Source organism: Bombus pascuorum, chromosome 3, assembly GCF_905332965.1.
Source record: "Bombus pascuorum chromosome 3, iyBomPasc1.1, whole genome shotgun sequence".
Taxonomy (NCBI): Eukaryota; Metazoa; Arthropoda; class Insecta; order Hymenoptera; family Apidae; genus Bombus; species Bombus pascuorum.
Genome location: NC_083490.1, coordinates 727,459 through 752,632, shown reverse-complemented (window position 1 = coordinate 752,632; position 25,174 = coordinate 727,459). Strand labels below are relative to the sequence as shown.

Sequence of the window (25,174 nt, the reverse complement as noted above, 5' to 3'; positions counted from 1 at the left end):
TTTTAAATTCTTTTGGTCATAAAGCTAAGTACTTGTGTTATTTATATGAACGATCTCTTTGCAATAACTTCGCTTTATTTAACATTTCTATTAATTTTCTCCCTTTACCTTGTGATTCATAATTTAGATTAGACATAAATTTATTACTTCTCTCTGAATTGTTTTCAGAATGTATTACGGGTATATGACTTTCAACTTTGATACTTTTATTTGTCAAGTCTTCCATTTTATCTTCCTGATTACTGATTCTATCTGAATGCATAACTTCATAAGTATCACCTTCTATATTTGTATAAGTTCCTATACAATCTCCATTCTCAATTGAATTTAAATCATTTATTTCTACTGTATTTAAACGTGAGTCAAATTCATTGTCACTGAATTTATTTTGAGTACTCCCATTAAATGTACCTTTCAGAAAATTAGAAAGCTCAGCATATGATATATTTACATCCCATTGTTCTTCTTCTTTGTCGGATTCTATATCAACATCATTAAAAACCGGTATGTCGGACTTTTCAATTACTGTGGTAGATTTTATTAATTCTTCGACTGATACCACTTCTGTTTGTCTAGTTTCTTCATTTAATAATGATTTTTCCATTGATCTTACTGATTCCTTTACTTCTACATTCAACGATGATTCTTCTGAACAATTGATATTTTTTATTAAACCTGATTTTTCTGTTGTTGTTGATTGCTGTGATGATGTTGATACCAGGGTCAGATCTTCTAGGTTATTTGCAGATTTGGATATTTCTTCTTTCTCATATACTTCTGAATTGTTGATCGTAGGTTTAAAGAATTCCTGTGAGTTTGAATTTATTGCTTTTGTTTTAACAGAACTTTCAACATCAGTCTCTGGCCAAGATTCATTTGATGTACTTTCATGAATGTTTGTATTGCTTTCATATTTTTTACATTCAATGTCAATTTCTGACCAAGATCCATTTGATGTACATCCATGAATGTTTGTATCATTTTCATACTTTTTACATTTATTATTTAACATTTCTACTAATGTTCTCGCTTTACCTTGTGATTTATAATTTAGATTAGACATATATTTATTACTTCTCTCTGAATTGTTTTCAGAATGTATTACGGGTATATGACTTTCAAATTTGACACTTTTATTCGTCAAGTCTTCCATTTTATCCTCCTGATTACTGATTCTATCTGAATACATAACTTCATAAGTATTACTTTCTGTATTTTTATAAGTTTCTATACATTTTGCATCCTCAATTGAATTTGAATCAGTTATTTCTACTGTACTTAAATGTGAGTCAAATTCATTGTCACTGAATTTAATTTGAGTGCTCTCATTAAATGTAGTATTAAGAAGATTAGAAAGCTCAGCATATGATATATATGCATCCAATTGTTCCACTCTTTCGTTAGATACTATATCAACATCATTAAAAACTGGTATGTCGGACTTTCCAATTACTGTGTTATATTGTATTAATTCTTCGACTGATACCACTTCTGTTTGTCTAGTTTCTTCATTTAATAATGATTTTTCCATTGATCTTACTGATTCCTTTACTTCTACATTCAACGATGATTCTTCTGAACAATTAATATTTTCTATCAAATCTGATTTTTCTGTTGTTGTTGATTGCTGTGATGATGTTGATACCAGGGTCAGATCTTCTAGGTTATTTGCAGATTTGGATATTTCTTCTTTCTCATATACTTCCGAATTGTTGATCATAGGTCTAAAAACTTCCTGTGTGTTTGAATTTATTGCTTCTGTTTTAACAGAACATTCAACATCAATCTCTGGCCAAGATTCATTTGATGTACTTTCATGAATGTTTGTATTGCTTTCATATTTTTTACATTCAATGTCAATTTCTGACCAAGATCCATTTGATGTACATTCATGGATGCTTGTATCATTTTCATACTTTTTACATTTATTATTATTATTATTACCATTAATATTACAATGAAATGATGTAGATTCTGTTACTGTGCTTAAATCGTCCGAATCTAAACTTGAATTGTCATTTGATATATCTTTTATTGATGATAATTTCTCCAATAATTTTTGCTTAGAAGTAATGGTTTTCATACAAATGTAATCATTTTGTTCATAATTTTCTAAAGCAATTAAACTAGTATCGTTTTCAACACTAGTATTGTTAGTTTTCTGTGATGAATTCATAGGTTGCGTATCTTTTACATTTCTAGATGCATCATATAATTTTTCGTCTGTCAACATCCCTAATATTTTTTGTGATATAGCAATTATTACATTATCTTTTATGCGCTTTTTACGCCTTTCAATATTTTCTAAAATTAATGGAGATACATTTGACATTTTAGCAATATTTCCAGTTGATGACCAGCGTATATCTTTATCATGCAAAGCAGAATAAGAGCTATTATATACTACTTTCAAGAAACAATTTTCAGCTAATGGTACATTGCTTTGTTTCCTAATAGATGTTTCACGAGGTATTTTAGATTCACTTTCTTGAGTTATATTGTTCTTTTCTTGCAATGCATTTTTCAAAATAATAGACCAGTCTATGTTCTCTGTTATATATACTTCATGTGGATCAGTAAAATTTTTCACATCACTAATATATATTTCGTCTTCTGATTCTCGAATATCAAAATGATTAGCATATTGTTTAGGAATATTGGTACGTTCTTTTAAAATATTACATTTATTATCTAACGTTTTACTATTTTTCTTGTTATTAACAGAAAGATCAATAGACAAAGTATCAGATGTAGTGTTATGTTCCATATCATTATGACATGATATTACAGACTTTTCGTATGACTTTTGTTCAATGAGTTGATTTAATACAGAACTTGAACCTAAACATTTTTTATTTGCTATAGTCTCACAAATTTGATTATTACTATTATCATTATTATCATTATTAATTTTGGTAGAATCAATAGATTTTAATTTAAGATGTAATAACATTTTGTATAAAGATTCTGTTTTTCTTGGATGTTTCTTTCCAGGATTTGTAACAGAACCATATTGTTTAGGAATATTGGTACGTTCTTTTAAAATATTACATTTATTATCTAACGTTTTACTATTTTTCTTGTTATTAACAGAAAGATCAATAGACAAAGTATCAGATGTAGTGTTATGTTCCATATCATTATGACATGATATTACAGACTTTTCGTATGACTTTTGTTCAATGAGTTGATTTAATACAGAACTTGAACCTAAACATTTTTTATTTGCTATAGTCTCACAAATTTGATTATTACTATTATCATTATTATCATTATTAATTTTGGTAGAATCAATAGATTTTAATTTAAGATGTAATAACATTTTGTATAAAGATTCTGTTTTTCTTGGATGTTTCTTTTCAGGATTTGTAACAGAACCATATTGTTTAGGAATATTGGTACGCTCTTTTAAAATATTACATTTATTATCTAACGTTTTACTATTTTTTCTGTTATTAGTAGAAAGATCAGTAGACGAAGTATCAGATATAGTGTTATTATGTTCTACATTATTATGACATGACATGACAGACTTTTCGTACGATTTTTGTTCAATGGGTTGATTTAATACAGAACTTGAACCTAAACATTTTTTATTTGCTATAATCTCACAAATTTGATTATTACTATTATCATTATTATCATTATTAATTTTGGTAGAATTAATAGATTTTAATTTAAGATGTAATAACATTTTGTATAAAGATTCTGTTTTTCTTGGATGTTTCTTTTCAGAATTTGTGACAGAACCATGCATTTTTTCAATTAAAAAATCATTTTTAGAGGAATTAGTCGATTGAAAATATTCTGATCTTTTGCTCTTTCCTCTATGTGAAATCAATTTATTATAGGAATCTTCTTTATTACTATTTACTTCATTAAAATTACTACTGTGAGGTAAACCTATGTCAGAATTTAGATTATGTACTATTTTATTTCCAGAATTTTTGGACAATTTTTCCTTTAGTCTATAAATGTCGCTAGGTTTTTGTCGTTTAAAACATTCTTGACGCTCTAAGTAATGACAAATTGGAAAATTCCGTTTTTTAATACAAACCATTTTTCCATATTCTGCTAGCTTTTGCTCCACTAACCAATCGTTAATGTGTACATCTTCATCTTCTAATGTGTCAGTCAAATTTACCATCATTGAATTATCCTGTAATAAAAAGTCCCATGATATTTATAATTATTTTAAAACAAATTTAATTAAAATGTAAATCACAAAAAATAAATATTACTTGAATTTTTTAAATATTTTTACCTCCTTATTAATTGTTGCAATTGTTGCAACTAAAGGTATATCAGATGTTCTTAGTGCAAAATGATGAGTAGCACTACGGGACCATTTAGATCCTGTACATGGCCTAGTATTAATTAAACCACATGGTATTGCCTGTGCTGGCAGGATGGAAAACTTCTTATGTAAGTAATATACTGCATTGGGAGAATATGTTTTCAGTGTTCCATAATCATAAAACATTACCTGTAATAAATTGGTATAAATAATAGTTATTACATTAAATACAAATAATATGTCAATAAATCATAGGAATAATAGAGAAACAACAGTAGGTATATGTTTAAACTGAACATACTACGTATACTTACAGTCACTTGAAAATCTGGTTTCACAGCCTTAATTATACCCCTATGCCATATTCCATTGTATACACATGCACAATTCAAACCTTTTTCTAGTACAAGTAGTGGAATTGCATATTGTTCATATTGCATTGTATAAAACTTACTGTGGGACACGATTATTAATATAAATATTATGAATTATAATTGTCTAATTATAGTTATAATAATTGTTCAGTGTAATTATACATACTGTAAATCATCCATGAACATTTTAAATATCTTTTGTTTTTTACGAAGTTGTATCCAAAAGAATGAAGGTGTGAAGACTTCTACAACAATAACTTCTATAAAAGGTTCTTCATTCTGTTCTAAATCTGCAACGTTTATGCAACCTACATAGTCTCCAATACTCATTACATTATCTGGTATTAGCTTCTTACATGTATCGAGCGACTAAGAATAAAATGTTACGAAATTAATGTTATTGAATTTTTGTATATATTTTGTATATATATTTTGTATAAATAATTAATAAAATTCTTAAATCATTGAAACAAAGAATCTTTACCACTGATGCTGGGACTGCTTCTTCATTACTTGGTTCATAAATATTATACCACTGTGCAATATTATTAGCTTCATGTTTCTTTGTTAGTTTATTTGAAGGTATTTCCCTCTTTGCATAATAAAGCATGAAATCTCCTGTGTCACGAGGTTGAATGCAATGAAAGATTTCAGGTAACTGTGATGCAAATTCTCTAACGCTATTAAAACCAAGTTCTGCATAATTCAAAGGAACTTTATATTCTTCTAAATATTTTTCTGGTAGATCAGCACACCAAATCCCATCAGAGTGGTTTTGAATAAGCTTTTCCAAACGAAATTTAATTCTTTCATTTATAAGTATTTCAATATCTTTCTGATCTAAAACGTTTTCTTTATCTTTCATTATATCATCTTCAAATTTCGTTTTAATATTATCACTATGTTGGGTTTCTTGATCTTGACAGTTAGTTTCCTTCATGCAACTAAATGTTGATTTGGACTTTGTATCTAACTTTGTGTAATCAGATATAGATGTATGATTGAGTTGTGTAACCTCAAGGACATCTTCGCAATCTAACATATCATCTGAATCTTCATTTCCAGCAGCAGTGATAATTGGCAATTTGGATTTAGAATGAGACATATCATTACGGTCTTTTAAATTATTAAATTTCTTAACTTTAGATCGGTTTGGATAAATCTTATTGTTTGTTTGAAAAATTCTATGTGATAATTCTTGTAACTGTTCTTCCATTTCTTTCATAGTAATTTTCACAAAAGGCATGCGTGAATGAATTTCTTGAAGTATATAATCCTTATTTAAACCATTAGGTTTATCTTTAACTAAACTGATTACTTTGCTTAATATCTCAGCTGGTATACGAATTCTATTAGGAGCAGTTGTAGGAAAATAGTGATTTGGTCTATGTGTTTTTCTTCCAACTGAAGGTTTCTGAGCTTTTTGGCCAGCTATTAATCTACTAACGTGTTTGGATTTCTCTGATGCAATACCATGTATAATAATTGTATTATCTCTATGTTCTATTTGTACTGTTTTTGACATACTATGTAGAAAACTTAATAAAGAGTTGTATCCTAAATCTTTCCATGGTATATGTTCACCCTCTAACTCATAATAATCATGACTTAGCTGCTTTACAGTACATCCTCCTTTACGTGTAATTAATAATGCTAATATTGTAGTTTGAGTGTTTTCACGCTTTTGTAAATCCACTTGCATTTTGCTATCAAATATTAATTTATAGATATTATTCTCTACAAATAAGTTAAATAATTAATTGGAATATCTAACAATTTTAATTTTTTAATGCAAACCGAAGAGTTGTAAGCAAACTGAACATTAAATGATTTCTTTTAGTTATAATATCTGCTTAATACAATAATTGTTTTAGACTTAAATATTTATATCATACCAAGTTCCTTTACTATGATCTCGAAGTATAAATTTGAATTATATCGTAAAAAATTTTAAATTCACTCGGCCTAACGGTAATTGGTATAATCTTAAACGTAAGCAACGAACAAATAACCTATCTATAACACATGTATATAATTAGGAGGTGTAGTAGAAAAATTTAAAACTTTATGTTTTCTTTATTTGCCGCGCGAACTATCGAACTACCTGCTACTCCTAGAGATACGGTATCATAATCAAAATTTTAAATTAATTTTAACTTAAATAATAATAATTTTAATCCCAAATTTACAACCTAATATATATCTTTAATTTTTAAATTAATAGAAATATGTCATGAAATTATATATTATAAGTATTCTGATATCATATATGTATATATGATGTATATTATTTGGAAACTGGCTTGCAAGATCAAATCTGAGTTATATTATTAAATGTCATAAATATAATATCATTCAAGTAAGATAATTTTAAATTATCAAAATAATACGATATAACAAGGTATACTTATATAATATGTAAATTATTTTACATAAATTTACATGAAAAGCACATACTGGTTTTCTATTGCTATTCAAAGTTTACGTCGCTACGTAATTTATGTAAGTGATTTCAGGATAATCATAATGATAACATAGTTATGAAACGTTCAATTAATAATATAGAAAGTAATTTCATTAGGTATCAATTAATACTTGACAAAACTTATAATCGAAAACCGCACACAACAACCTCGCACATAAAGTCCAGAAACATAATATAATTCACTAAATGTTCTTATAAAACATATTCATAAAATGTTGAGTCAGACAAATAATACATAATACACGTTTACACATGTATATATAGATTTAATAAAATAATTCGTAAATTGATATTTGAAACCTAGATAAATTATTTATAAATGATGAGAAAGGATATTGAATAGAATAATGAAAAAGAAACAATTATATAAAAAATTATGAAAGTTAGATTGAGGTTATGGAGTGCAAAAAGCTCTTCAAAAACATATAAATTGTGATAAGTGAAAAAATCTGAAATCATATTTATAAATCCAGCATAATGATTGGCTGTTACCGAAAGTGTCCTCTCTTCTATTTATAAATAAAACACCTATATCACTCAAATATTTCAACTATAGGAACTATAAGTTTATTGTATAATCATCGAATGACATGAAAATAAAAAACAATGCTTTTTTGTTTGGGTTTGAGTATTAAATGTAAATTCATTACATTAATATTAATGAGTCATATAAGTAACTATTATTCGACTGTATATAGTATTTTATTGCTTGTTTTTTTAGAATTTCAACAAGTACATAATTATTTAACATCTGAGAACTGAACTCTGATATATGCTTTAAATATTGAGAACAAAGTTTGTTCATAGCTGCGAGGCACATGTTTTGATCTCATCAAAAAGTCGACAATCGCTAGCCCGCGGTTGGCCCCGAGTCAATTTCGGCAGTAGGCAGCCTCGTGCTCGTGGCCACTCGTAGGTCTGCCTTGTATTTTTGCAATCTGTAGATAGTACATAGCTAAAAGATTAGCTTTATATAAAATAAGTTATGTGTTTGTGATTAAATGTATAAAAGGCGAGGGTTTCTAATAATATCCTACAGTAGTTGAAGATCCTTAGAACTGCGTAAGATAGTGCAGAAAAGTGTAATACTGATTTCGCTGGTGTAGTATAAAGAAAATATTAGGTATAGTATTCGCCCTTTCTCGCCATAAAAGATGGCACCTTCGTGTTTCGAAGTGATCCTAGTCGGTCTCTTTCTTCTGATACCTGTATTATATGAAGTGAGCAGGACCTTTCGTTATTATCTCAAGTTTTTTCTCTATTATGGAATTGCAATGCTGAATTCATTAATTCTCCTCCCGATTGTGCTTTTACGACCGAAGAACGTGAAAAACTATTTGTTAGTAATTACATCAATTTTGAAAATATGAACGTTGTCTATCTTGTTACATTTCTATGTTCCATTCTCTTATTTTTCAATTAATTATGTTCTATTGCTTATATTTTCATTCTGATTAATTTTGTTCAAACTAATAGGACAAATTTATTGAACGATGGTGATATAGCATATGGATAACAATCCCGATACAGCGATGACGTTTTTTTAAATAACTTGGAATTCTCACCCCAGAAATGCCACATAAATGCGTAAATTTAGATTGGAAAATAATTTGAATTGTAAAATTAATTTTTTTAAGTAATATATAATAATATCGTTTGTAAACGTAAAATAAAATTTTTATTTTTATTGTTAAATTTGCTAAAGTATGTGTCTAATGAAATGTAAAGTAATTACATATAAATGTTACCGTGGAATAAAAATTAAAAAAGATTTTTATTTGTAAAATTTATTTATTGAAATGTATTCTTTAATAAAATAACATGTAAACATTTTAATTAACATTGTATTGAAGTTTTAGTTTTATTATAATCACTCATTTATTCTGTACATAATTATTATTATATTTGTATTTGAATCTTTAACATATATTTATATAATATTATATAGTAACAATGAACAATGTAATAAAAAAAGATAATTAGAATGATTTATAAAAATGATGTATATATATATATATACACACACACACACGTATGTATGTATGTATGTGTATATTTTATATATTTATATATATACATATACAAATACAAATATATATGCTACATTTTTTACAAATTAAAAACTAATCCACCATTTGTCAATAATTTTGTTACTAACATAATAGACCTTACATTAATTATACAAATTATTAATATTTTTATATTCAAAAAAATATATAAAATATAATTTTAGATTAGGATCGGCTGTGTTTTCTATTTGTACTCACCTTATCGGACTACGTTGGGAATTAAGGGGGACAGAACATTTAGAAAAAGAAAGGGCATGTATAATAGTATCAAATCATCAAAGTTCTTTAGATATACTGGGAATGTACCAAGTATGGCCAATAATGCAAAAGTGCACAGTTATAGCAAAAAAACAGATTTTTTATGCATGGCCATTTGGTTTAGTTGCTTGGCTTTGTGGATTGATATTTATAGATAAAATGCAGTCAGATAAAGCCCGTTCAATTTTAAATAGTGCCGCGGTCTATCTCAAGGAAGACAAGGTAATTTGATTTATATAATATAGAATATTCTCCAAAAGGTAATATTCAGTTTCCTAGATACTTATTTTTCCATGCTTTTTATGTAGATTAAGTTATGGATATTTCCTGAGGGCACTAGGCGCAACACTGGACAAATTCACACATTTAAAAAAGGTGCCTTTCATGTTGCAATCAATGCTCAGTTACCTATATTACCAGTTGTATTTTCTTCTTATTATTTTCTATCTTTTAAAGAAAAAAGATTCGATGCCGGTAAGACCTTTTTATGTATAAATATTTATACTTATTTGAATACAAAACATTATGCGATAATCTAATTGATGATATGAAGGTCGAGTTATTATAACAACGTTACCACCGATATCTACAGAAGGATTAACTTCAGCTGATGTTGAAGATTTAATAGAAAAGACACGAAATGAAATGATGGAAGTTTTTCATGCCACTAGTCATGAAGTGCAATCAAATATTTCTTCCTAGAGTACAGTAATTATTTCATGGTAAATTAATAGAGTTCTTATTATTCATATCTTGATTACAATTTAATCTTTACTTGTAAACCAAAGACTTGTTTTTAATATTTTTATCAAGGATTTCATCAAGAATTTATTGGACATAGCAAATGTGTGCTACAGTTAGATAGGGGATAGATAATATTAATTATTAATTTAAATTCATATTTTACTTGCCTGTTTTAAAGTTCTTTACAAATCCAAGATTTTATTTCTAATCGTGTATGTATATATATATATTTCATTTATAAATTTATATTTATAGTAATTTTATATTATTAACTTTCTTATTTTTAATGAATCACCTAACCATTTATATAATGGTCTTTGATATAATAAATACATGTAAATCGTAATGCGTTCTTGAACAAGATTTTATACATGTATAAAACAGATGTTAATTTCTTTTGCTTGAAAAAAATAATAGAACAGTTTCTATAGAGATGGAAATGTTTGGGTAGAAAATATAATTTTAATTTTATAAATGATCCGGATAGTTCAACTAGATAGAGAAGTTATTTACGAAATAAAAAAAAACTAAATTAAAATTTTACGTGCGTTTTATAAAATTACATGAAATATATTTTATTCATAAAATTTTATAGAAATTTTTAAGTATCTATTTCATATTTTCATCCATTCATGTACAATGCTGCAAACGGTTCAATGTGCGTGTGTGTGTGTGTATGAATAAGTAAAATTATTTATTTATACTTCTATATCCTTTTTAAATAAAATTTTGTAAAACACTGTTTTGTTCATTGTAAAAGCAGATGATAATCATGGAAGCACGCAATATCACAAATATGACACTGGAAAAGCGTTTCCTGTTAGTATGTTAAAAATATTCATGCTATGTGATATTCATTTTATTTGTAATTAAATATACTCATGAATGTTAGTTAACACTGATAAAAAAAATTCAAACTATTAATGTTAGCTGTATAACTTTTTCTTAAAACTACTATGTATTCCTATAATTTATAAGTAATTAAGTCCAATATTCCAATATTACATAACATGAATTTTTTAACATGAATTATATTGAATTCTTGTAATTTTAGATTGAAGATATTACATAATAATCTTGTTTATAAGTTTCTGACCTTTTACTGTTAGAAATATAAATGTATAAAAGGTAACAAAAATATTATTTCAAAATATAAATAAATAAAGGGCGCATGTGGTATTTTATTTGTTGACAGTATTATAATTTACATGTTAAAAAAGCATTAATATTTACGAATTTTATTTTAGAAAAAAATTATACACATATGTGCTATGTACAAATCAACATGTTGCATATAACTTATGTATTTCATATAATATATGTGTTTTTTTTTACTTAATGTATGTACTTTTTTTTTACGTGGGGAAATCCTCATGGTCATTCCGCCGCTGTTCAAGGAGAAACAGCGGCGTAGTGTCGGACGTTTACCGACTAAAACCCCACAGTGGCCTACCTAACGTTTAACAGGAGTGCCCCGGGACACCTTTCGAATTGCTGCCAGAGCACTCTTGTGTCCTCTCCCAAGCTGAGGGAGCCACTCCTCATTAGGCGCTAAGAGGGACCACACCTTTTAACGCCACCTTCTAGACACTTAATGTATATACTAATCACTCATTATCCTCGTGAATCTTTATTCCTACAGTATTATTGTGTATAATTTGAAAAATGCGACATTAACATAATTGAATTTTAAAATTATTTTCAGGTGTACAGTTATGTTTGCAAAAAGCATCAGTTACAATATTTGTAGAAAATGGAAACTTCTAAATACATTACTACATAAATTTATCATCATTACTGTAAAAGGAATTAGTGAAACCATTTACAACATTCTTTTTTTATAATCCTTCTTTATTGAATTAATGATATATAGAAGTAAATTGGCTTATGGTGCGTAAATAAGGAATAGAAATATTTCGAAAATGTATAATATATACTATTACCATTGTTGTAAGAAAACAAAATACGTGAATTCTTAATAATCCATATAATTAAACTTTTTATTTGATTCTAAATACATTATTTTGAAAATTTATGAAATATTTATGCATTTATACAATAGGCTTAAAAATTTTCCTCGTGAAACCAATGAATATGTGAACTCACAATACATAACAATGAAAAAACATACAGTTCTTATAGCACTTGTACATTTTAATGTTTTACATAATATAAGTTAATTTTGTACATTAACCTAAAAAAATAATAAACCTAAGTATTTATAGACATGAAATTAAGAATAGTCTGACAATCCTGCTGCTTTCTTCTCTTGAGTTTCTGTCCACGCTTTGGCTATTGTCTTTTTTATTTCGTCATCCCCTTCTTGATACATCTTCTTCATTAAATTCATCAAACTAGTACCAGGGTCACCATCTTCACTTATATCTGGAGCTGAAGATGTCTTTGATTCCTTGATTCTTTTTTCTACGCTTGTTACATGTGACCAATGTTTCGCAACCTTTTTGACAAGGGATATTATCACCATATCAGCCTTGGTTCTAACACTACTCTTATCTGTATCAATATCTTCACATAAATTATTAATTGTTAAACTATAATTTTTGTTGTTCAATCCAAGAATATGGAGATCAAAAGATTTCTCAGTAAAGTTACAAGTCACAGCGTCTTTAGCCAACTGATGCACATCTTTCAATGTAACGTATAATTTTACTGTCGTATTTGTTTGATCCCAACCATAGTTATTAAGTTTAACTTCATAACACTTTTGAGAAGAGTTAGACACTGCAACAGCAGGCTTTGTCTGAGATATTTGATTTTCTTCTATCAACCTTGCTAACTCTGTTTGCAACTTCCTAATTTCAAGACTGAGAACATCTTTAGTCTTTTGACGACTAGCTTTTTGAAGTAAACTGTTAAATTCTTCAATGTCCAATTTTAACTGTAAAACAAAATACAGTTGTTCCATGTATTGATTATGTTCAATAAAATTTCCTTTCAACAATTCTATTTAGAACAATCACTTTAATTTCGTAAAAAATTCACATGATTAACTTTAACTGTAATTTCGATGTACATACATGCATACATACGGATAGCACGCTCTAATATTTTACTATATCGGAATTGTATTTCTCTATAGTCACATATACGATAATTGTTTTGTTGTACAAAAAGCGCTATATTTTTCTTATCATTGATGATATAAAAAGTAATTTGAAAAATTGAAAAGTTGCTTACCTCGTCAGCCTTTGTCGACATTTCTTCCTTCAAAATTAGCGACAAATAGAATTTCTAAACGTTTAATGGTAAGAAAAAAGGAAGTCAACACTCACTCGATTATCCTATTGATAATGACGTTAAAATCGTATAATTCAATGTTTCTTGACTGTAACACCTCGTTCGTTACAAATTTGTCTCGACTGTTGAGAATCGACGAATCGACTGCACACTACACACTGTGCACTCAGTAGAAATTTCTGGAGAGTTCAAAACTTTTCTATAATATGTAGGAAAATTTCTCTTTACCTTGAATAATATTATAGGTATTTTTTAAAGAAAAACACATGTTTTTAAGCAAGATCGTTAAACTCTTTTAGATCCTTTTAGTAAAATTGAAAATTCTTTCATTAATAAAACATTGATTCGATGTTAAGTAAAATTTATAATTAGTATAATGTGTAATATATCTAATATTCAGAATTTTTGAAAAAGTATAGGATATTTGTTTCTATTTGTTTTTTAATATATAAGCATAAATTAAATCGATTTAGTTTATCAATAGATGAATAATAATCGATTAATATTCTTCTTCTAACCTTTAACCTAAAATCTGTATTTGAAATATTATAATTCTTGCATTACGAAGGGGATACTTTTAAATTTCACGAAGAGATCATATGAAAATATTTTGATAGAATTTTGCAATAATAGAACGAGAAATTATAAGTTTATACTATTTCTTGTACGGTTTACTAAATGTATCTTTAATACTGCGTTGTGATTGGTTCATTTGAAATTCAACTGAATCTTTGTCGGGGTAGCAAACTATTTTTCTATAGGAATTATATTTAATTGATAAAATGGATCATTTTCATTCAGTAGATACATCACATTCAGAGAAGAACTCAGAATGTACGAAAACTGTTCATAAACGGCGATCTTCTGTTTTTCAAAGTCGTACAATAACATTTAACGAATATGAAGGTTAGTTAATTTATTCTATTTTTTTTCTACGAAACTTTATAATATTTAAAAAATATTAATAACATATCATTTCAGTAAGATTTCATACAATAATAAATTATCAGGAAAATTAATTTTTAATCGGCATTTAATAAATGATATTTTACAATTGAAGGTATACAGTGTGTAGAAGATGAAAAAACTGTTGATGCTGAAGATGTAATAAAATGCGTATCTAAAATATCGCCAGAAAAACCTATAGATTTAGAAGAATATATAATTAATTTAAGAAATGAAAGAAAAGAATGGATAGAGACATTAAAGCAAAGGAAAGCACAACGAAAAAATCTTGCAAAGCAAAAATTATATTCAGAGAATCGAGGACAACTTTTAGATTTGAATGTTTTAGCAGAATATGAGAAAGCCTTTGTTACAGCCCGGCCAAATTATCAACATATCTACAGAAATTATAAGAAACTGTCAGATATAGTTGCAAAGACATCGGTATTGTATAATCTAACTTACAAATTAAATCAAAGATTTGTTCGGCAAATGGAAAGAAGACTGTGTAAGGTTAATGACAAAATTATTGAGATAATAGGCTCATGACATTAGAAATACCATTTTATATTGTAAATAATTTTTAACACAATATTAATTATGGACATAATGGGAATGTATAATTTTTTTACCTCTGTAGATATTAAAATAAATATAACGATACATAAAATAAATAAATAAATAAATGTATATATATTCAACAAGAATAAATTCTAAACAAGAATAAATAACTGGACAAATAAGAATATCGTTTACTACTTAAATACTCAGTGTAAAAATTTTATCTTGATACGAGAGATTTATGGTGCAACCATTAAAATGACAATAGGATTGTATGTGTATTGAAGTAAACATTTGTTTTATCATATTGACATAGTTAATGTTTTAAATAATTTAAAATAGAATATAGAAACCAATAGAGCTGTCATCTATGCAAATGAAAACTTTTCCGTCTTGCCGCTTTTCTTTCTTTCTGAGATAGATATTCTTTTCTTGATATGCTATTGTGTAATTCCAATATATGATTTATTTTTCTGACAATTTCTTCAGCTGTCATCGAATCCGCTTCAAATTCATGGTTTTTGAACGATGCTGATTGATGCAGAGAATGCAACTGTCCAGAGGGTACTGTGAAAAGACGATACTTCTTAGCATTATGTCCGTTTCTTGGGAAATTTGTTTATGTTACATAAAATGTTTAAACTAGACCAACCTAAAATATTTTCCGAAGTAGACGAGTGTGGTGTATAAACTAATGTAAAAATTGTTTTCGTTCCCTTTGTTTCTGTCACTTCGCACCAGGCAATATTGTCTATTTGATAACTAACAGCTCTTTGTCTATTCCAAAAGCGTCCTGCACCTTTCCCTGTTATTATTGGATTGATTTCAATTTTCTCACCAGAGATTCCTAGATATATTTCAGTCTTTGTCCTGACTTTATTAATTATGTATACCCTATATAAAATGTTACATATTAATTGCAAGTTATTTTATGATTCTAATGAATAAAAAATACCTGTACGACTGATACAACGGAGCTTCCATAGCAGTCGTATGTCCTTCCATTTTTGCTAAATCTTCAGCAACTTCTTCTTCTTCGTTTTGACCTTCTAGAAAATCTTCCTCGTTCGTTAATTCAACCCAATTAAACATGTTGTGTCGCGCCCTATCGCTGGGTTTCATTTCGGCAAGACCTAACGTTGTGAATTCAAATTTAGATATCGTTTCTCTAGGATCCAAGCACGGCAAATCCCAGTCAACTTCTCCATCGTCTTCAGTAAAATATAAGCCATATCTTGTGATATCATCCCTGAAAACATCAAAGAATCAGCATAGCATTTTGTATTGGTTAAATATAAATTGAACGATACAAACTATTGCAGAATTCTTTAGAGTAATTACTTTAAAGGGTGATCTGGATGTTCATTTGCATATTTGTAGCAAATTAATCCAATGAATTCTAACACTTTTGCCGTAGCAAGTACAAGTATATGAATGGGATACGTTCTTTGGTGTTTAGGTAACATACACATAAATATCCTATACTTTCTTATAGGAATATCTACTTGTGCCTGCAATAAAATTCATATAAGCGGTATCGTCAAGCAGAAATTTCATTAACATTTGCAAAATTTATTAACACGTACACTGCCATCGAACTTGGCGTATTCTATAAATGGATTTTGCGGTAAGTTTGGACACTTTTCAAGTTGTTCAGACAAAAGAGAATATCTTTTAGTTTGGCCGGTCTTTTTACGAAAATCCTTCCTTTGAAATAATTCTGTTTGTTGAGTAACAGGTATAACAGAATCATTTCTCCACTTTACACTGACTTTAGCAGCCTTTTCCCTTTCAAGATCCATTTTCTCTAATCTTTGCGCGGTATTAGTGCGTTCTCTGTGACTGTATTCCATATCTATATCAATATTAAAATCATAGATCTAGAGAATATATATTTATCTCGAACAAATTTCAGATATTTTTGCTTCCTGGCTATAAAATCAAGTAACGTCGTCCTTTATAGAAAAAATACTTTTTATTTTTTCTCTTTTTAAATTTACCCATTTGTATGTCATAGGATTCTGCGAGAGCATCTAGATCTTCGTCGTCGCTTTCTTCCATGCCAGGATAACATTGTAACATTCCATTAGATCTTAGTTGTTTAGGTATATCTTCTCCAAGCATCACCATTTCACATTGACCTTTGAGAAACATCACAGAAGGAAGTTTACAGTTCATTTTTAACCTAAATAGAATCTGCTATGTACCTGTGTTGTCGGTTGATAAAAAACTATCTCTAATATGTGATAAAAGCCAATGTTCGTTATCGTAGAACGCCATTTGTTTATTTTAGATATCTCTGAAGCATGAAAAGATTATTTCCAAAATTTCGTTTTACCGTTGCCCAAATTATTTCTTCTTCCATTACTTTGTATGTGTAAACAGCCTGTTTAAGGAATCGCCGACAGGTGGCAGCACATTTTTTTTATAAATAAGGATAAGAGTATAAAGATTGCCACGAAAATATTTGAAAATAACTTTGAATAGAATAGATACTGCAATAAAATATTAGTTACCGCGTGGTTTATCCAATTAAATTTGTAAATGTTGTACAAACTTAACTGCCAACGATACGGTATTCGATATTCTTTAAAAACTTTATATATTATCTTATTCATCTTACTTTTCTCTTTCTACTATATTATTTTCGTTTACATTTCGCGACGAGTAGTCACATCGGAGTAAGAAAAAAAAGCGGTAGGAAATAGAAGAAGAGAAAGACTGCGAGACACTCTTAATTTCGAACTCGAAACCAGAATAGAACGTTTAGCCCGAGGACAGAGAAGGAAATATTCGGAATATCAGATGGAAGAAAGGGTACGATTAGAAAAAGTATAAAGGGAAGTGTGCCAAAGGAAAAATGACAAAAAAGAAGAGGCAAGGAGATGAACCCGCGAATTAAACGACCCGCTGGTGACTTTTCATCCACGAAATGTTCGATTACTTGAAAATCTTGAAAAGCTGGACAAAAAATGGATGTAGTCGATAACGCCACAAGTGTTTCTAAGATGACGAAACATTTCCAACCATCATCGTCTGTATCGTCGATCGAATATTATATTATCTACGAAGAAACAATCCACGCATATTCCATTGGTAGTCTTTCAGTTTTCTCTTCCTTCGTTTAATATACAAAATTTGTAAATTAATCCACATCAAAAAAGAACGTTCTTTCGCGATAGATGTCTACGTAGAGTAGCATGAATGTATCGAACGTTGAACTATACGTATGTGAAGGCGTCAACGGTCGTTTCTAGCCATCGACTACGTAAGTAAGTAAATACATACGTTTGTTTTTTTTTTTTTTTTTTTTTTTGGTTATTTTACAATTTGTCCTTATGGACATTTGGTAAAGTGTTATATCTTATTGGTGAAGAGAAAAAAAAAAATAAAATAAAAATAAATATAGCATGTGGGTGGCTACCCCCAGCGGGGTGCCAGCTTCGTTTTTTCTAAGTTATATCTTTTATGATACGTTTAAGTGGCGCGGTTTTAGGAGCAGCGGTATCTATGCGGTACAAGTCCTAAAGTAATGCGAAGAACTGTTGTCCTCGTCGTGGCGATTCTCGCCTGCATCCTGCACATCGCGAGCGTAGAAACTGCAGTGTGTACGTAATAACCATGTTGCAGTACAAAGCCGACAATTAACCGTACTGGCAGCGAGCGTCATTTGTCATCCTCTACGTTACTGCCACGGAAAATATCACCGAGATTTTCCAGTAAAATATTACTCGAGGATTAACGCGATAACTCTCCGAGGGATGGTGGTCAGTCGCGTTAAATACTAGAAATACGATTCCGGGTGCCAGACGTCGGTAATTATTGGCTGAAAAAGTGCGTTATATTCATAAAGAAAACGAATCGATTATTTGTTCCATACTTGCTATGAGAGTTGCGTAATTGAAAGTGAGAGTTAATACGTACGTTTGTCGTTTGGAATTATTTCGATTATGCGATAAAGAGTAGTCGTTGACGCGGATAAAATGCAAACAGAAGTATAAAATTAATATCGGTAATGTTGCTTTCTCTGCGTTTCGTTGGATGTTTCTCTATCTTGTATTCTGTATTCTGTATCGCTGTATACGCATTCACTCGTAATAACGACGATTTTAAGGCTAACCGACGAAAGACCCGCTTACGGGAAAGCGTTTCTCGTTGATCGCGATCAGCGATGAAACGCGAACAAGCATCGTTCCTTTTAATCGTTGTTGTATCTCGAGAAAAACGGAGAGGGAGAATTGCCTCGAAGTAACAGGGAAAATTGTCCGAACGCAACGAGGATGATAACAGATAAGACGATTTAATCGATACAAGATTTCAGAATTTCTCTTCTTAAACCGAAAAACTATACAAGATTCGGCTCCCTTTCCACGCGAGTAATATTAAAGTGGCGGAAAAGCTAGGAAATGCGACATTGCTGCGAATACTTGAACACGTTTCATGGAAGGAAACGAACCGGTGCAAAAGGAGGAGTCACGCGTACCTAGTCGTCTGATGACGTGCGCAGAAGAAAACGGGCCGTGTTACATTATGTATATATAGATACGACGCGTACGAACGTCGCAATCTTGATATTACGATTTTCGAGTGTCGTGTCGTACGACTATTGCGCGATGCTTTTATAAATATCTATGTAACTCGTGGATATCGATATATACGTTCTATTTTATTAGACGAATATAGTATAAAAGACAACCTACACGAAAAATCGTCGTTGGCGTTGAAACGAAGACCATAGCTTTTTGATAAAATAACGATGATCATTTTTTAATTCGAAAAGTTTCGAGTCGGATTTGTTCGTGATGCGCGTGAAAGAAAACGCGGCGAATGCAAATGCGCGTTACGATGGATGGCAAAACGTATTCGAGAATAACGAAAAATGATTATCGTATAAGGCACGATCGCTGGAAGGAAGAAGCGAGAGGAAGCAACGGAGATAAATTATATACGATATACATAGATTCTGGCATATAAGTACAACGAAAAAATGAGAAACGAGAAGAGCAATAGGAAGGAAAGAGAAGGGGGCGGGGGGTGGGAAAGGAGAGGAAGGAGGAGAAAAGCTGGAAAAAGCCAGAGGCTGCAAAACGGTTGAATAGGAAACAATATGCAACGCTACCAACTTAGCAGGAGAAACCAGCCAGCTACGAGCACCACCCCGTTTACTACGCCTCGGGGCTATTTGCAATTGTTCTTTCTCTTTCTCTATCCTTCCCGGTCCGTCTTCGTCTACCTTTTGCCACCTGATCTTCTTCTTCGTTTCGGAGAGAGAATCATTCTCTGTTTCCACTCTTTTTACTTGTACCTTCTCCTACGGATCTCTGTTTATCAATCCTTCTTGCTCTCTGTAAGTCTCATCTCCTTTCCTCGTGTCTGGCGTGTGCTCTCTTTGTCGTCGCGTTCCGCGCTTCTACGTCCTGCTCTTTCTGTCTTCACCGTTTGTTCCTGTTCCTGTCCCTCTGGCTCACTCCATAATAACGGCACTCCCATTCAAAGTACAATAGCTGGTCATAAATTATCCTCGAAAACGGTAGCGTTAGATCCTACTGGATTCACCCTTTATACAAACCGGGGGCACGCTCGCTTAATCGAGCATCCTCGATAACGCGATACGATTTCGTATATCCCTGCTAAATTTTCAACGTGCACTTGGGAAATTACCGGAACGCCAGCAATGGCCGAGCGCGGTACGACGATAGGCCTGTCGATTTTCCAAAGTAAATTTCTTTCTCCGCGCTCGCACTCGTTTCTACTCGTTGATATTCTTCTCTATCGTTAGCCCAGACTCAGCCGCGTGCCGCAGTGTTTTGGTCGTTTCACGAAAAAAGCAGCAGAAAGTAAAAGAAAAAGAATGGAGAATTTGCACGAATCGAGGAAAGTTTAACCGAACAGAACCTCAGGGAAGAAGGATAAGGACAAGCTTGGACCGATTTCGAAGGATCAGCAGCCGGTGATACATAGGAGATTAAAGCGCGCATCGAATTTCTAGGTAATTACAAACACCGATTCTAATTGCTTCGACCATAGTTCGATGATACGAGTAAAACCGATAAGTCGCAGCGAATGAGACATCGATTTTCTCGTTTCCGATCTGACGGTACAAGCGTTACGTGAAATTAACGCAACGGTGCGTCGCGTCGTTCAATGTTAAAGCATCGGCAGCGTGCCTATTCTGTTCGAACCGTTAAGCGGCGATTTTTCCGATCGTTCCGGCAAAATGTGTCGAGCGAGGCTTTTCGGAGTACCGCTCCTTTAAAACGGATTTCAATCGGTTTTTGATTTGTTCGAATAGAAACGACGCTGCAGGTGTATATCATTTTTCAATCAATTTCATAACGGTTCTTCTTTACCGCGACCACTGTTCGTCCTTGCTTTTGTTTAATTTTATTTCTGATTTTAATCAATTTTCGAAACGTAAAAACGCTACCACTCTCTTTACCCTCGTCTAACGACATCATTACTTTTATTACGGAACTGTGCTCGGAACGGTGTCGCGTTTATCGGTGCTGTCTTGTGGCAAATCTCGTTTTTCACTCCGGTTTTCAAGTTTCAGTGGCAACGAACGCATTCGTCGATCTATTATTCCGCGTTGAAACGACAAGCCACCAGTCGCGGCCGGACGAAAGAAACGTAAATGACATTCGTGTTTGCGCGGAAACTTTCCGATCGAATACCAGTTAAATTCTTACGAAGGAATCGTCCGAACAGACTGTTTTCCGTTCTTCTTCTTTGCGAATCACTCGCTCTCCAACCGGCCCTTTCTATCTCGAATCCTGCGCTCTTTATCCTTAACAAATGCTTGTCGATGAGAATCGACTTTAATCGTTAGCATCCTGATGTTTGTTAGCGAAAACCAGAGATCTTCGATGTCGAAACACCGCAGACAGAGGACAATAGCAAAAGGAGAGAGCAGAGAAGTCGAAAGACTGTGATCGATAGAAAAGGAAAAGTAGAGGAAAAACAGAGAAAGGGAAGGAAATGTGTCTTCGAACGATGTGTAAGCGATCTTCTTTCCTGTCACGATCGTCTCTGACAGGCAATTTAATGTTCCAAGAGTAATCTCAATCTTGTTTAATATTTTGTCACATTGAACCAGACACCATACTGTTTCGCGAGATTGGAAGCAACGCTCTCCTCTCGAATATCAACTACTTACGATAGGGCGAAAGATCGTTGGTGCGAGAAAGAGGAAAGTTAAGGCAGATACGAACCATCTCCTTAAAAAGTTTATCCACCAACGGCAAATCTCCGGTAAGTTTACCGAGGAACTTTGAACCGAGCGCTCCTCCACCGGCCGGCTAGCGTTTCCTGGAAAGTGTTTTCGGGTAGACAGCCAAATCGCTCGCAATCAGAGTCCCCTACTGTTTTCGATTACTTCTTATTATCTCGCACCTCCTTGGCTTCTGACCGTGCGATCTCGAGGCCGAGAAGCTGCCTTTTGTTCGCATGCTTCATAACGCTAATTCGCTCCATGTACTATCGTAAATTTCAGCACGGCCAAGAAACTGGGGACGCGGACTATCACCGAGATCTCGTTAACCGTTTCTTCGAGCTCACGGTTCTCTCCTTTCAGAAAAAAAAAGCATAATTCCACGTTTCTCGCTCGCAAAGCCGGTCACGTTTAAGTCGTACGTCAAACGAAATACCCTTTGATCCTCTCGTTAACTCGGTAGATGAGTTTGCCCGATCCTGAAAGGATAACAAAAAAGAAAGTGCCTAGAAGAGGAAGCTTTTACATGCGCCTGTCGTACTTCTTTGCTAAGCTAATAGAAGTTTTATAACGATCTCGATATCGTCATTAAGATCGCGCGGAAGCCACTCGAAAATATGCGACGTTCAACGGTATCGTGCCGTCGGAATTAAACATTGTAAGAACTTTGCAAATCTTTCCAACGAGGTCCCATTCGTCGATCGCTTTCGCGTATGCGATTGCAAGAGAAGGAGCTAGTTTTTCTTCTCGAATATTCGTCTTGTAAGCCTATGCTCGTTCTTTCGAACTTCATCTTCGTTCCATCAGGTTGCAACATTACGACGCAGTCTCTTCCTAAACTCCGTCTTGTCCTCGTGTTTCTCGTCGAGTCTCTGTTTCCCGAAACACCGAAAAAACACTTTAAATAGGTTATCTTGCACTTTTAAAAAGATCTGAACGGAAGAAGAAGAGGAAGGAGAAGATAAGGAAATAAAAGCGCGTCGATTTGTCGTATAGCTCGATAAAGCGAAGCAAGGTAAAAGAAATCGATTTCTGTGATTTATTCGTTCCTCTAGTAAGCGTATGCCAAGCAGGAGCTTAGGATTCACCGGTTACCGGTTAATAAATTGGGGCCGACTGTCACGAAGGATAGGTGCAGGAGAAATCAAGAGGATAAGCGAGCCACGACTTAATTCGCTGCTAACACGCCGTTAAATCTTAACGACTCGAAGCAAGAGCCAAGATTTTGTCCCTCCTAAACTCTCTCTGACGCAGTCTGCGTCTGAAAGTACCGCTTTACCGCTTCCCATACTCCCTACCTCGCATTTTCCTATCCTGTATTTCCCTCTACCCCCTTCGAATTCACCTAATCTCGTCAGCCTCCGAAACAGTTACCGCGTTACCCTTCCATTTCTCTTCCTTGCCATCGTTCTCGTTTCGCTTCGCTTTTCCCTGTAAGTGGATTAGGAATCAAACACTTGGACACGATCGTTCTTTATGTGTTTTCATCCTACCAAAGCGAAAATTTATACGTTCATATCGTACTTTGCTATTCCTCGATTCTATCTTTCCAAAGCTCGTTAAAGTTAAATTAAAGTACGAAATAAATAAAAGAAGATAAAATAATTTTTAAAAAAAGAAAAAGATAGTTAAGTATCGTTAATCCGTTGTAGCGTCGATTTTCCGGTAATGGCTGATAATTTTCCGGCTGATTCCGGGCGTCGTAACCCGACCAATCGATAAAACTCGTTTCTTTACGAAAAATAGTATTTTTCAGATCATGCTGGAATAAAGATAAAAAATTCTTTTAGGATTTGCAGAGAGTATCGAGAGGAAAATTCGTCCGAGTATGTAAATGACACGTAAAAGACATTATACTCTATTTACGATCGAGATCTTGGACCTTTCGATCGATGTCCTTTGCCTGGTGCTTACGTTCGATAGCCCGCAACGCAGTTACGCGAACCGTTTCGTCTCGATCGACGGTGGATGCAAAGAACTGTATGGAAAGAGATTGCCCAGGGGGAATTAACGAAGGGACTGGACCGTTGAAAAACACGAAAGCGCCTTTAACTCATGCTGCCTGTGTTCCTTTCACCGATCCGACGCCATTACACGACAAATTGGAAATCAAGTATTCGATTCTGCCGGTAAGCAAATTTCTATCGCGGAACAAAGTGTTCCTGCTTGTTGTTCGCGACGGCGCGGCGCGAGAAAAAAGAGCTGCCTCGCTTAGGGGAAACGTTCGACCGCCATATTCAATGGAGGCGTGCGATTAAAATGCGCATAACGAATCCGCGTTAATTACGCGTTACGTGGAAAAGCCGGGCCATTATTATTGGCCCCTTTTTACGCATTTTTATCTCTGCCAGTTTTCATTTACATTTGTCACAAAGCAACTATATGATCGTTTGTTGAAGCGATCGTCACTTCTGAGAAAACTCTACATCTGGTCTTCGGTTTCTCAAGCGCTAAGGTCATCGATAGCGCGTAGACAAAAGAATGCGTCGAGGAAAGACCATAAGCGGTACACGTGCGACGTTGGTTTCAGTCTCAGGGTAACGTTGCTAGCGAGAGGATCTGGATCGGTTTACATTGTATTTCACATTTTGTACTTTATTATTCACAATATATATACTTTAAATACCTTGCAATTTGCCCACGCATTTCTTTAATTCCATCCACTGAATAACCTTAACATCGTTGAATCAAGTTATCGCGTAACGCGTGTTTCCAGACTGTTGAAGCGATCGCCACTTCTAAGAAAACTCTACGTCCGGTCTTTGGTTTTCTCAAGCGCCGAGGCCATCGATAGCGCATAGACAAAAGAATGAGTCGAGGACAGACCGTAAGCGGTACACGCGCGACGTTGGCTTCGGGGTTCTTTTAGTCTCAGGGTAACGTTGCTGGTGTCACGTAAAATAATAATGAATTTAAGGAGAAAAGAAACTTTTATTTTTCTCTTTTGTTTACAATACACTTCCGAGCTCTAGA

At 32.3% G+C, this 25,174-nt stretch overlaps 5 protein-coding genes and 1 long non-coding RNA gene across 9 annotated transcripts; 2 read left to right on the top strand and 4 right to left on the bottom strand.

Moving 5' to 3' along the window:
• Positions 1 to 37: 37 nt before the first annotated feature.
• LOC132905205 (uncharacterized protein MAL13P1.304-like) lies at positions 38 to 6,841 on the bottom strand. 2 transcript variants are annotated; one of them, XM_060956250.1, is made up of 6 exons: positions 6,567 to 6,841; positions 5,156 to 6,377; positions 4,838 to 5,040; positions 4,612 to 4,750; positions 4,265 to 4,486; positions 38 to 4,159 (listed from the first exon to the last, which is right to left on the bottom strand). In XM_060956250.1, exons 2-6 carry the CDS (start codon positions 6,371 to 6,373, stop codon positions 38 to 40), a joined length of 5,904 nt encoding a protein of 1,967 aa, XP_060812233.1. In that variant the 5' UTR covers positions 6,374 to 6,377; positions 6,567 to 6,841. The 2 variants fall into 2 exon arrangements, with proteins under 2 accessions (XP_060812233.1, XP_060812234.1); XM_060956251.1 differs by lacking the exon at positions 6,567 to 6,841 and having other exon boundaries at positions 5,156 to 6,478.
• A 1,136-nt stretch (positions 6,842 to 7,977) lies between these two features.
• On the top strand, positions 7,978 to 11,396 carry LOC132905221 (1-acyl-sn-glycerol-3-phosphate acyltransferase alpha). Of its 3 annotated transcripts, XM_060956303.1 has the most exons (5): positions 7,978 to 8,495; positions 9,390 to 9,705; positions 9,792 to 9,957; positions 10,037 to 10,205; positions 10,297 to 11,396. In XM_060956303.1, the coding sequence occupies exons 1-4, from the start codon at positions 8,311 to 8,313 to the stop codon at positions 10,183 to 10,185; spliced, it is 816 nt and encodes a 271-aa protein (XP_060812286.1). In that variant the 5' UTR covers positions 7,978 to 8,310; the 3' UTR covers positions 10,186 to 10,205; positions 10,297 to 11,396. The 3 variants fall into 3 exon arrangements, with proteins under 3 accessions (XP_060812286.1, XP_060812285.1, XP_060812287.1); XM_060956302.1 differs by having other exon boundaries at positions 10,037 to 11,396; XM_060956304.1 differs by having other exon boundaries at positions 7,996 to 8,068; positions 10,037 to 11,396.
• Positions 11,397 to 11,449: 53 nt separating this feature from the next.
• On the bottom strand, positions 11,450 to 11,905 carry LOC132905234 (uncharacterized). Its single transcript, XR_009657759.1, has 2 exons — positions 11,793 to 11,905; positions 11,450 to 11,710 (listed from the first exon to the last, which is right to left on the bottom strand). It is a non-coding gene; the product is annotated as an uncharacterized LOC132905234 (long non-coding RNA).
• A 455-nt stretch (positions 11,906 to 12,360) lies between these two features.
• On the bottom strand, positions 12,361 to 13,804 carry LOC132905225 (calcyclin-binding protein). The gene is made up of 2 exons (XM_060956308.1): positions 13,426 to 13,804; positions 12,361 to 13,126 (listed from the first exon to the last, which is right to left on the bottom strand). Exons 1-2 carry the CDS (start codon positions 13,444 to 13,446, stop codon positions 12,461 to 12,463), a joined length of 687 nt encoding a protein of 228 aa, XP_060812291.1. The 5' UTR covers positions 13,447 to 13,804; the 3' UTR covers positions 12,361 to 12,460.
• A 210-nt stretch (positions 13,805 to 14,014) lies between these two features.
• Positions 14,015 to 15,176, top strand: LOC132905227 (uncharacterized). Its single transcript, XM_060956311.1, has 2 exons — positions 14,015 to 14,391; positions 14,546 to 15,176. Exons 1-2 carry the CDS (start codon positions 14,268 to 14,270, stop codon positions 14,977 to 14,979), a joined length of 558 nt encoding a protein of 185 aa, XP_060812294.1. The 5' UTR covers positions 14,015 to 14,267; the 3' UTR covers positions 14,980 to 15,176.
• On the bottom strand, positions 15,159 to 17,386 carry LOC132905215 (target of rapamycin complex 2 subunit MAPKAP1). Its single transcript, XM_060956291.1, has 7 exons — positions 17,199 to 17,386; positions 16,992 to 17,132; positions 16,578 to 16,846; positions 16,333 to 16,502; positions 15,947 to 16,240; positions 15,644 to 15,885; positions 15,159 to 15,558 (listed from the first exon to the last, which is right to left on the bottom strand). The coding sequence occupies exons 1-7, from the start codon at positions 17,269 to 17,271 to the stop codon at positions 15,356 to 15,358; spliced, it is 1,392 nt and encodes a 463-aa protein (XP_060812274.1). The 5' UTR covers positions 17,272 to 17,386; the 3' UTR covers positions 15,159 to 15,355.
• Between the last annotated feature and the right edge of the window lie 7,788 nt (positions 17,387 to 25,174).

Excerpts from the sequence above, each read along its gene's own strand:
- LOC132905205 (XM_060956250.1), bottom strand. The coding sequence starts at position 6,373 with ATGCAAGTGGATTTACAAAAGCGTGAAAACACTCAAACTACAATATTA. Across the intron at positions 5,041-5,155 it reads AAGCAGTCCCAGCATCAGTG|TCGCTCGATACATGTAAGAA; the intron begins GTAAAGATTCTT and ends TTTTATTCTTAG. Across the intron at positions 4,487-4,611 it reads AACCAGATTTTCAAGTGACT|GTAATGTTTTATGATTATGG; the intron begins GTAAGTATACGT and ends AATTTATTACAG.
- LOC132905215 (XM_060956291.1), bottom strand. The coding sequence starts at position 17,271 with ATGGCGTTCTACGATAACGAACATTGGCTTTTATCACATATTAGAGAT. Across the intron at positions 16,503-16,577 it reads ACGCCAAGTTCGATGGCAGT|GCACAAGTAGATATTCCTAT; the intron begins GTACGTGTTAAT and ends ATTTTATTGCAG. Across the intron at positions 16,241-16,332 it reads CATCCAGATCACCCTTTAAA|GGATGATATCACAAGATATG; the intron begins GTAATTACTCTA and ends TGATGTTTTCAG.
- LOC132905221 (XM_060956303.1), top strand. The coding sequence starts at position 8,311 with ATGGCACCTTCGTGTTTCGAAGTGATCCTAGTCGGTCTCTTTCTTCTG. Across the intron at positions 8,496-9,389 it reads AAGAACGTGAAAAACTATTT|ATTAGGATCGGCTGTGTTTT; the intron begins GTTAGTAATTAC and ends ATATAATTTTAG. Across the intron at positions 9,958-10,036 it reads AGAAAAAAGATTCGATGCCG|GTCGAGTTATTATAACAACG; the intron begins GTAAGACCTTTT and ends GATGATATGAAG.
- LOC132905227 (XM_060956311.1), top strand. The coding sequence starts at position 14,268 with ATGGATCATTTTCATTCAGTAGATACATCACATTCAGAGAAGAACTCA. Across the intron at positions 14,392-14,545 it reads AACATTTAACGAATATGAAG|GTATACAGTGTGTAGAAGAT; the intron begins GTTAGTTAATTT and ends TTACAATTGAAG.
- LOC132905225 (XM_060956308.1), bottom strand. The coding sequence starts at position 13,446 with ATGTCGACAAAGGCTGACGAG. Across the intron at positions 13,127-13,425 it reads TGTCGACAAAGGCTGACGAG|TTAAAATTGGACATTGAAGA; the intron begins GTAAGCAACTTT and ends TTTGTTTTACAG.